Raw genomic sequence first — 10,828 nt, forward strand, 5'->3', positions numbered from 1 at the left:
TAAAAAACAAGTCTCACAGAGCCCATTTATTTCAAACAGGGAACAAAGAAAAGGACAATCGTTGGCCCAGCAATACACACAAATGAAATTCTTTTATTAATAATTCAATACAAGGAAACCAAAATAACATGACAAACAGGAATACAAACTTTATTCATATAATTATCACTTGATGATTTTAAGCATTAATTTTCCTGCAATTCTGTCTGATCTCACCCCTATACCCTGTCAACGGTGAAATATTCCCCATCTTAATCATGGACTTAGCGAATTGCTGAAAGAAGAGTTCCTGGTTATAAGCATATGTCTTCACTAACTCCCTTGATTCACCATTCTTTGTGAACAAAACTTGGTCAGAGTTCAACAGTCCCTTGTTAGCCAATAAGTTCTTGAAGTAGCTGTTGTCGAACTTTATGGGGCTAACAAAATCTAAGAAAAACAGGTTCTGGTCGCCGCCTGATCTTGGACAGTTCCTGCGCAGCTGAGAAGCATAGGATTGGTCAAGTGTGTTGTCTGGTTGTCCATTGCCTGATTGGTTGTATAGTCTCTGCCTGAAACTGGTGCATCGGGAATTTCCTATTGTGTGGCTCCCTGCATGATATATATATGGACAACTTGGTCATATATATTCAGAGTATTGCCTTTCTTGGTTATTTGCAGAATGTGAAAGAACTATATAGCTTACCAGAAAGTGCAACAAGATCAACAATGTCTAGGCCTTGTAGCTTAAACTTGGTGAGAATTGTTTGGAATGTGTTGTTTGGAGCAGGAATGTTGTTGTTAGAGCCACTCAAGCTTGCACCTCTGGCATCCCTTCTTCCAAGGGGGACTTCCCAGCTAGGCCCACCTGTCTGCAAATCCAAAAAAACATGTTACCACGGGGTCAATTTCAATGACAAGACAAGACTATAACCAAAACGACATACGAGAACGGTAGAATCTCTAGCAGCCAAAGCCATAATATCAGCACATGACACTGTATGAGGACACTCTTTCTCCATTACAGCTTTGATCTCATCTATCACTTCGAATCCTCTGGCTGAGTTCCTGTTTGGATTCGACCTCTTTTCGCTGATAATGCTCCCGCTGCTGTCTAACAAAATCGATGCATCACAGCCCTGGAAACAATGAATTGTTAAACTTTGCTGCTATATAACCATATATAATGATATAATCCTTCAAAGAAAAACTTGGAAAAGATTGAATATATCCATATTAGACACACTAGTCTTGTATTCGACACTGACAGTCGAGTAGTAAACACTTTGCCATTGGTTTGGCGAGGATGAAGTTACCTTAACAAAGCAGTCGTGGAAGTGTAGCCTAAGCAATGAAGCAGCCATACGAGGTTCCTTTGCAACAGCTTTGGCAACAACGTTTCTCACAATCTCTTGAGCTTTGGGACATGAATGATCGTAAAACTGAGGGTAAAGGTATCCTCCCCCAACTGTCTTGGAAGACAAACAATGGGGGGCAAGGCCAAGGGCTAGAAGAGTAATAACTATGATATAATGAACCATAGTGTTTACCTTTTTTACTTTCTAGACAAAAAGGTGTATGGTTGAAGTGGAAACAGCTGAAATATGAAGAGAAAACGTTGTTATGATGAGAGCTTTCAAAGTGGGGAATGGGTATTTATAAGGGAGACTTTGTTTGAAATGACAATCAAATGAAAGAGATGACGTAATATTAGGCAACTAGCTTTGCATCAATCAAAAGCAGGAAAAAGATGCAGAAAGGTTGGAGTTGGTACTAAAATGCCCACATTTGCTTGCCCAGGATAATTATCTAAGATTGTGCTTTTAGTAATAATTGTGTTTAACATAATTACTCAAGTTATCACGATTAATTACAATAAATAAATTAAAAATAATGTTTCTATAATATGTCACATTGCCAAATTTATTTAAATCTGGGTCTCTACTCTAGCCATGATTTTTTTTATACATAATACTAAGAGCTCATATCAAAATATTTACAGAAAAGTTGAGCATATCTGTGTATGCATAAATCCAAACATTCATTCGATCAACAACTCGTGGAATAAAATAGGACCTGGTCAATACCTAAAATGGTCTAAAGTTGATTGAGACACGGTCCTAGCCATACTGTAAAGTTTTAAGAAGGGAGCAGGTAAGCCTGCTCCGTTGACAAAAACCAATATATGAATGCTAACTGGAAATTGCAAATTTCATAACCTTTACATTAAAAATGTTTATGGAGGTATGTACCGGCTTATTTACCAATAAAAGTTTAATTTTTTATAAATTTATCGAAATAGGCCCGGTATTTTATTATTTATCGGAATAGGCCGTTTTCGACAAATCGCGTCCAAGTCAGCGCGATGTCAGGAGACGTGCCAGGAAATTGCCGCCACGTCAGAGCGCTTTGCTGATGTGGCAACAAATCGCCCTCTCGTGGACGCGATTTGTTGCCACGTCAGCAAAGCGCGCTGATGTGGCCGTGGTTTCCTGACTTGTAGGTTTTTGGATTTTAAGTTTTAGGGTTTTAGGGTTTTTAGGACTTTTAGAGTTTTTAGGACTTTTAGGGTTTTGGAGAAAAAAGTAAATAGATAAGTCGCGCCCACTGTACACACTTCTTTATGGAAACATCTGCCCTTGAATCTACAAATGTTGAGCATGCATTCACTGAAGTACTAACTCAAATACATCATGTGATCAGTCAAAAAGCACTCGAATGAGGGAATGATCAAACAACATTGCCCAAGGGACAAACCATCAATGTCGGCTTTGGGGATGATGTTTCAGCTGTGAAGAAAGACGGCTGCTGTTCTGCATAATTGTTAGATGATTCCGAGTGTCCAAATTTGCTTCCTCATTAAGCACAAGCTTTCCTCACCGTGATCAATCTCGAGATCTTTCGTTGAAGACGAAGAAATCACAGCATTTCAGGGATTTTCTTATAGTTTGTTCAGACAAATCTAGTTTTAGTATTTTAAATGATTTTCATTAGTTGTGGAGAATAAATTTTAAATTAGCTATCATAATGTTTTGTATTTTCAAAGGAGTATTTTATGTAATATAACAAATAAATAGGGATAATTTAGGTATTATAAATAATTTAAATAATTTAGTGCAACTATATACATAAAATTTCATTAGTTGCACTGTTCACGCGTTGGGCAAGTCGCGGCCACGTCAGCGCGCTTTGCTGACGTGGCAACAAATCGCCCCCTCGTGGATGCGATTTGTTGCCACGTCAGCAAAGCGCGCTGACGTGGCTGCGATTTTCTGGCACGTCCCCTAACATCGCGCTGACGTGGACGCGATTTGCCGGAAAAGACCCATTCCGATAAATAATAAAATACCGGACCCATTTCAATAATTTAAAAAAAAAGTTTTTTTTGAGAAATTGCCCGTATGTACCATCATCAAACATTAAAATTTCCTGTTAATCTATTATCCATGTACTTGAAAAATGTATGCCAACATGGTGGTTTTTTGAAAAGTATTATCTTCATACATTAACAAAACGCTGCGTACAATCATTGATAGTGCTTTTGTAGGTTTGTATAATCCTTTGCTTCAAAGCAACGATTATGTCCATTGAGTTCTTTTTGTAGAAATTCTTTTACACAAACTTTCACTTGAACAAGCAAATTATAAAGAATGTGCAAGAAAATTTGAATATAAATATAAATTTTTAATTTAAAAAATGAATATCTATTTTTAACTGCAATATTTATCATCTAAACTCGATAATGCAGAGAAGAAATACTATTACGTATAAGCAAAACATTGGAAACACAAGAAAGCAAACCAAAATGATTTCTTCAAACCTACCTAGAAAGAGGTAAGAATGCATGGATGGATCTAATAAAATTTTTAACCCAAAATAAATAAAAGTTTGGTTTGTGAAATAATTATTTGTGTGTGCAAATTTTTTATGGGATAACATCCGAACTTTATAATTGGATTTAAAGATTCATAAATGTCGATTTTTAAAAAAAAATTTGAATAGGTTGTTTTTTGAAAAAATTACGGGAATAGACCGGTTTTATAAAAATACACCCAACATATTGACAGAAAAATGCTACAAACTGGAAACGCTTTTTACCACATCAACACTAAAAACGGCATCACCAATATTTTTTCTTATCTACTGGTACCACCTATTAATGTAGAATAAAACTTACAAAACAAGTCATTATATAGACCCAAAGTCTCATTTCCCTTATTTTCTTAAACGATGTGGGATATGAGATATGGATATATATAAACTCATAATCTATTTGCAGCTTATTTCCTGGACAATGTAGGATTGCGTACGACGACGCGTTTTCGTAAAATCGGCCTATTCCCGTGATTTTTTCAAAACTGGCCTATACATGTAATTTTTTTTAAAAAAATTGACATTTATGAGTATTTAAGTCTTACGGTTGTTTCTTGTAATAATTAAACTTGAATTTTGATATTGAGAATACAATTTAGTCTTGCCACCACATTCAACACTTATTTAAAATTAGAGTAGATATTTAAATATTTAAACAAGAAATATTAAATAAAAATAATTAAAGTAGGATTGAAGCAAAATAGATTAAAGACATGTTTGAGAGATCTACACATTAAAAAATATTTAAACTTTTTGACTTGAAATTAAATAAAATGGGTGTGAAGGGAAATTTCCAACTTAGTTCGTCTGATTTACGTTGTCGGAATCTGACCAAACTAATCTAAAGCTGAATAAAAAGAATATTTCATATATTTAAAAAATAAAAAGGAAGAAGCTTTTGGGTTTTATAATATAAAGTTTGTTTTAGGGTGGCATCTTCTTTACCCTTATAGCCTTTAACAAAAGGAAGAAGGATATCCTATGTTATTATTTTCAAACCCTTTTTTTTTAATATATATTGTTATGATTGCTTGTATATGTGGCAATTAGGAAAACTTCCTCTATAATTTGCATGAGAAAAGAATTAGCTGTCAAAGTAACTTATCAATTGAATCTTTTAAAATAAATTATTTTTCTTAATTTTATATTTTTAATTTTGTTAAATGTTTATAATTTTTAAATTATTTGGTGATATGATTTATAAGATAAAATAGGGACACATTGATTATAATGTATCATCAATGAACTACCACATCGAAAGAATAGATTTAATGGTCAACATTAGTCAAATGATTTATTTGACCAATTTTATTAATTGAAGGGTTCGATTAAGTCCAAAAAGTTTGAAGAGGCTCCTTTTTTGTTTAAAAATGCTTTGGGATTTTTATACCATTAAACCTTAATTGTAATTCAATTTAGTTAAAACTTGTTAATGGGAAGTTAGACTCCCTCTTGGATAAGTGTGTCATCCATTGAGAGTCGAAGGATTCCCAATAAATCGATATTGGACCTGGAGTTTTTGTGTTTGGTTCCATCCTAGGTTTATCTTCAACCTCTGCTGAGGGTCTCAAGAAGTTCACAAGGGAGCGACTCCATCCGCCAAAGAAATATCAATATTTGCTCTCAGTGGAATTTGAATTTGTGACCTTAAAACTATACAAACAATTGAATATATTAAGTAATTTTCAACGTCACCTTCTTCTACCCTATGAGACCAGAAAAACTATCACAAACATTATTCATGTCAAGAAGTCCTTTCTCAAATACCATTAAATAGAAACGAGATTCACATTGCTGATACTATATATAGGCGCAGAGGTCGTCCCTTCTGCCTGTCAAAAATATTTTGTTCCAACTGTTCTTTTAGCGCTATATAGGAGAAGGGATTGAGTGACACAAGACTTGAACCTGGCATATGATGCCAACAAACAATAAATCTGTCATTGTAGCTGTAGCTTTATCGGCAACTAGCTTAATAATCTCAAAAAGCAGCAATTTTGGTTCATATAAATTAACTCAAGTGTCCACTTCTAGGTGCCTCAAATTCTAATATTTGCAACTTTTTCTTTATTTTCAGACTGAATTAATTTCTAAAATTATCAACTTTATTAGTTAAATGTTCTTCTGTCTGCTAATCTGTGAATTAAATTTCGGGTAACAATTGGATATGCTGTCGGCTCATCAACAGAGTGAGAAGATATCCGGGCTAAAAATAATAGCATTTACAGGTTAACACGAGCCAATCAAAACTAAAAATCTCAATGCAAAGTTCCATGGCATGCAGAAGTTTCAATGGTGTTCTTCTAGGTTAAATAATAATACTGGTTGCAAAACAAACATTATAACAAAGTAACAGAACCCAGCATAGCTTAAAACAATGTCATCTAAGCATTTGCAGATGCAGCCTCTGGGTGGTAATGAAGCATCTCAGCCCACATCATCTCCCTAATCATCTCTTCTCTCATGTTCTCGTCTATGTCGAGATCAATCGGGACTTGGGCAGGTGGATTGCACCTCAGATCATATAGCCCTGACATGTATGGGTGTAGGAGAGCTTCTGTGACGGTAATTCTCTTAGATGGGTCAAAAACAAGCATCCTTTGCAACAAATCTATGGCTAATGGATCGGCTTGAGGATATAAATGGGAAAGATGGGTGCCCCTAGAATAAGGAAGTGACTTGATATACCTTCGGGCTTTGGGATTATCAATAAACTGAAGATCAGCCTCTTGCTGGCTTCCAAGGACATCGATTATTAGCTTAAGCTGGCTGAGGCACTCTGTTCCAGGAAAGATTGGTTTCCGACCAAGAATCTCTGCAAAGATGCATCCTACTGACCAAACATCAATGGATGTCCCATAATTGTCACAGCATAGTAGGAGCTCAGGTGCACGGTACCAACGGGTGACAACATACTCTGTCATGAATTGTTCATTACCTCTGCTGGTTCGGGCAAGCCCAAAATCACATATCTTTAGGTCACAGTTAGCATTGACAAGGAGGTTCCCAGGCTTCAAGTCTCGGTGAAGGATATTTGCCGAGTGAAGGTACTTCAGCCCTCGTAGTAACTAAAATATGCACTAAAGGTTAGTAACAAGCAGACAATACTTATGAGACATGAACGACAGGGAATGAAAAAAAGACTAAATTTACACATAATATTTGACACGAGATCGCAATTAAGTTCATTGTAGCATATGCAAATGTCGAAGCACATAATTTTTTAAGTTTACATTATTATTACCTTTGCCTGGTATAGGAACCAATCTACAAGTATTTAATGAAGTAATTATGATGGCTACTAGGAAAAAAAAAACTGACAAGAGAAGATACGTAAACTATTATTTACCACCTTGCAAAGAAAGCAAACCAAACAAATCAAAAATGTATGAGAATCCAACGAAAGGGAAGAGGAAGGGAAGCATAACAAATCAAATTTGAAAGAACCCTTGCCGAATCAAATGAACACTGCATACTATTCATACCTTTATGATTACAAACAACTACCAAATAACTCTCCTTCAATAAATATGCAACTGTACTCCTTGAACTGTTGATCTATTATCATCATCTTGTACCATAATCAATTTACTAATAAGTTTCCAGAAGTACAACACAAGTTGTATTAAGCCTAGTAACTCAATGCCCCATAGTTCTGCCAAACTAAATTCAATTTGGGACCAGATCAGCATGGAACTCATAAAAGTCCCAAACCCAAAAAGGCATACAATTTAGCATCAAAGGACGGCTATTAATGCTAACTAGACACTATACATTGTGAACTGCAAAGGCCTTGCAAAATGTGGAAATCAAACAACAAGATCATAACAAGTCCAATGACTTCTAGCTTTGTTACTTGAACTCAATAGTTAATATGCATTACCAAAAGTACCATCTAGACTTGGTTAATACCATTTCTGATCATCCAGGACATAAAAATTTACCTGTTAAATCTAATAATGCAGAAAAATATTTCAACATTTTAACATTAGAAAAGCAATAATCATAAGCAAATCATAATAAGAGTTGAGAAGAAAAGGGTTACTTTCCAAGTACCTGAAAAATAAAATATTTGCAATGATCCTTAGAAAGTGGCTGAGAAGATTTGATAATCTGATGCAAATCCGTGTCCATAAGCTCATAAACCAAATAAACATCCTTAAAACTGGTTCTGTGAGTTGGCATCATGACATCCTTCAAAGCGATCACATTGTCATGTCGAATGTGTCTGAGAAGTTTCAACTCCCTCAAAGTTCTCAACGCATCAACACGATTGTCGAATACATTGTTGATCTTCTTTATAGCCACTTTTTCGTTGGTTTCCTTGTTGATGGATGAGCAAACGACCCCGTATGCTCCTCTCCCTATTGGCTTGATTGGAACGTACTTTGTGTCAATCTCGAAAAGGGTCTGCCACATTGAATAGTAGTGCTTCCCTCTTGGCTTCTCCCCATTTGGTGGCTCTACAAGCATCGCCATTCCTCTCTGAAATTCCCAAGAACAAAGGATCACCAAATTTTTTTTTAAAAAAAACAACCTTAAATTTAACCCAGAGAAAATAAAAAGAAAAAAAGGGTTTGGAATCAATCTTACATGTTGCTTCTACTTTTTTTGATTTGATCTGTTTCTTCGCTTTTTTTCCTAAAAAAATAATAGAAAGAAAAAAAACAACTCTTTTTGCTGCCCTTTCCTTCAATCTATCAGTAAACTCCAAATTCACTAGCTTTCAAATAATTCCTGTAAAATTTAAAATTTCCACCTTCATTTCTTCCATAAAAAAGACCCAACTTTTTTCTTACCCTTTTCATCAACCTCTAAACCAATTCCAAAACAAAAGTTGGGACTTTAAGCAAAACTCTAATCCAAAACAAAGAGAAATGGCCTACTCTGATTCCGAATTACTGATCAGACCAAAGAGACAAAAGAGAGAGAAGAGAAGATAGGATGTAAAGATAAGGGCAGGGACGTGATGCCCACACGGCATTTCCCTTTAGGCAAAAACGGCATCTACATACTGTTTTAGACCTCGGGGGGTTTCAGCTTTTACGAAATATCAAATCTTTTCTCCCCATATATATATAAAAAAAACAATCTTAAACATGGAAAAATATCTTCTTTTTTCAGATAATTTGCAGCTTGGCTTGGCTTACTGGAAGGCTTTGCCACGCACAAACTTTGAACCCTCTTCGTCTCTCCACTTTCCCCAAAATTGGGGAAATAACAAACTTCTCATACTTTTTTTTTTTTTGAAGTATATTGAGATCATTCTTTTGTAGACTTATGTGTCACCTATTACTTTTGTTGAAAAAAGAAGAAAAAATAACATATAGATTGTAAATATCTGATCTTTTTTCTCTGTTTTTATTTTTTTATCCAACTTTTTTAGTTATTTTCTTTGAAACTATGTTTTTCCTTTTGGACGAACTTTGGAACCATGTTGTTATGTTCGAAAAAGTATATTGATATATGACTGTTAGCCATAACCACTCTTTTAATTTCTTTTCCAACTTGATTTTCCACAAGTTTTTCTTCTACTTGGTACTAGTTTAATTAATAATTATGATATTAATTTAAAAGAGTAAATTATTGAGGAGATTTTAATTGCATGGGAAGAAATTTGATAGACTTAATATTTTGCAGTAATAATTTTGATTGTTTTGGAGCCAATAGCATTTCAGCTTCCCATCCCAATGGCTAAAGTTGGGCTTTTCATTGATAGAAAGGTGGAACAGATTCTTCTTCTTTTCAACACTTTCTACCCTTTGCCTTTGCTTTTCCTTTAATCCTCAATTCCATGATTAAGTCAATATGAATTTAAAAAGTCGAAAGATATTCAAAATTTATATTATTTATGGAAAAATATGTAAATATCTTTTAAAAAGTTGAAAGATACCTCAATATCTTGTAAATATTATTGATGAAGAAATACTTAAATATCTCTCAAATAATTAAAAAATAGAGTAACTAATGATTCTGTATGTTATGAAAAGTCAAAAAAGCAAGATAATATGAGTCGAAAAGGAGGATTTAAAAAGGTTAAAGAGTGACCAACCATATCTTAAATAGTGGCTTGTGGGTGAAGTTTATCAAATAATTGAATAGATTAGTTTGCACATGACATGAGATGGACTGTTTAAATTCTTTAAGTTATGGAGGTTGGTGGACTTTGACATCAATTTAAGATTAGATTTGGTGATTTTGCTTATTTGTCACAACTTTGTTCATTCATTTTTAATGTCGGTGTGCTAATCAACTTAACCTAATGCTCAATTGCTCACCTATTTGCATTATTCACCTCTAATCTTTTATGTAACAATAATATCTTTTATGTCTCTTGACTTGTATAAAGTCGTGATTAAAATTTTTATCAGGTATCTGTTTCCCACAAACACAAATCGTGTTAAGGAAAACACTTCATTTTCATATAAACAAATAAGAAGGCGAAGTTGACATGCATTGTTTGAGTGCAAGGTCTGTGAAGAAATTGAACCTGGTATTTTGCTTTGGGCTTCTGCATGAACTTTGGGACAACGTAGGAAACTGAAAAAAGCCCAAAGACAAAGAAGAAACTGTGATTAGGTGTCCACTGGATTACCTTCTTCATTGATCATTTCCTTACAAGCTGAACAACGTTGCCCATTTTTATTTCGAAAATTAATTACCCAAAACCAGATCATCACTTGTTGATCCCTGCAATTTGATAGATTTCTTCTAATCCCCTTTTTTTCAACCTTTTTTTTTATTTTTATGTTTGATACTCATTTTTTTACATAATATTCAAAAATAGGAGCGAAAATATAATACTAATAAAATACTTCAAGTATATAAAAAATTTAAAATAAATTATTATACCAATATTAAATATATATCTTTATTCAATATTAATATATGATTGAATTCGAGTAATATAAATAGAATCTATTAGTTTTGCCAGGGGTGTTCTATCGGTTAACCTATCTGAACTTGCATTAATTAA

General features: G+C 34.2%; 2 protein-coding genes across 3 annotated transcripts; both read right to left on the bottom strand.

The window, feature by feature from the left end:
- Positions 1 to 75: 75 nt before the first annotated feature.
- LOC107912016 (peroxidase 72) lies at positions 76 to 1,608 on the bottom strand. The gene is made up of 4 exons (XM_041105563.1): positions 1,296 to 1,608; positions 927 to 1,118; positions 686 to 851; positions 76 to 591 (listed from the first exon to the last, which is right to left on the bottom strand). Exons 1-4 carry the CDS (start codon positions 1,518 to 1,520, stop codon positions 179 to 181), a joined length of 996 nt encoding a protein of 331 aa, XP_040961497.1. The 5' UTR covers positions 1,521 to 1,608; the 3' UTR covers positions 76 to 178.
- A 4,451-nt stretch (positions 1,609 to 6,059) lies between these two features.
- LOC107912015 (mitogen-activated protein kinase 7-like) lies at positions 6,060 to 9,235 on the bottom strand. Of its 2 annotated transcripts, XM_016840047.2 has the most exons (3): positions 8,446 to 9,235; positions 7,909 to 8,337; positions 6,060 to 6,920 (listed from the first exon to the last, which is right to left on the bottom strand). In XM_016840047.2, the coding sequence occupies exons 2-3, from the start codon at positions 8,329 to 8,331 to the stop codon at positions 6,237 to 6,239; spliced, it is 1,107 nt and encodes a 368-aa protein (XP_016695536.2). In that variant the 5' UTR covers positions 8,332 to 8,337; positions 8,446 to 9,235; the 3' UTR covers positions 6,060 to 6,236. The 2 variants fall into 2 exon arrangements, with proteins under 2 accessions (XP_016695536.2, NP_001313989.1); NM_001327060.1 differs by lacking the exon at positions 8,446 to 9,235 and having other exon boundaries at positions 6,202 to 6,920; positions 7,909 to 8,333.
- Positions 9,236 to 10,828: the final 1,593 nt, after the last annotated feature.

The sequence above is a fragment of the Gossypium hirsutum genome, chromosome D11 (assembly GCF_007990345.1).
Source record: "Gossypium hirsutum isolate 1008001.06 chromosome D11, Gossypium_hirsutum_v2.1, whole genome shotgun sequence".
In the NCBI taxonomy this organism is placed as follows: Eukaryota; Viridiplantae; Streptophyta; class Magnoliopsida; order Malvales; family Malvaceae; genus Gossypium; species Gossypium hirsutum.

Bases quoted from the DNA above. Each gene is read 5' to 3' on its own strand.
- LOC107912016 (XM_041105563.1), bottom strand. From the start codon at position 1,520: ATGGTTCATTATATCATAGTTATTACTCTTCTAGCCCTTGGCCTTGCC. The intron at 1,119-1,295 runs GTAACTTCATCC...CATTGTTTCCAG, and splicing joins TCCACGACTGCTTTGTTAAG to GGCTGTGATGCATCGATTTT. The intron at 592-685 runs GTAAGCTATATA...TATATCATGCAG, and splicing joins TGATCTTGTTGCACTTTCTG to GGAGCCACACAATAGGAAAT.
- LOC107912015 (XM_016840047.2), bottom strand. From the start codon at position 8,331: ATGGCGATGCTTGTAGAGCCACCAAATGGGGAGAAGCCAAGAGGGAAG. The intron at 6,921-7,908 runs GTACTTGGAAAG...TGCATATTTTAG, and splicing joins GCAAATATTTTATTTTTCAG to TTACTACGAGGGCTGAAGTA.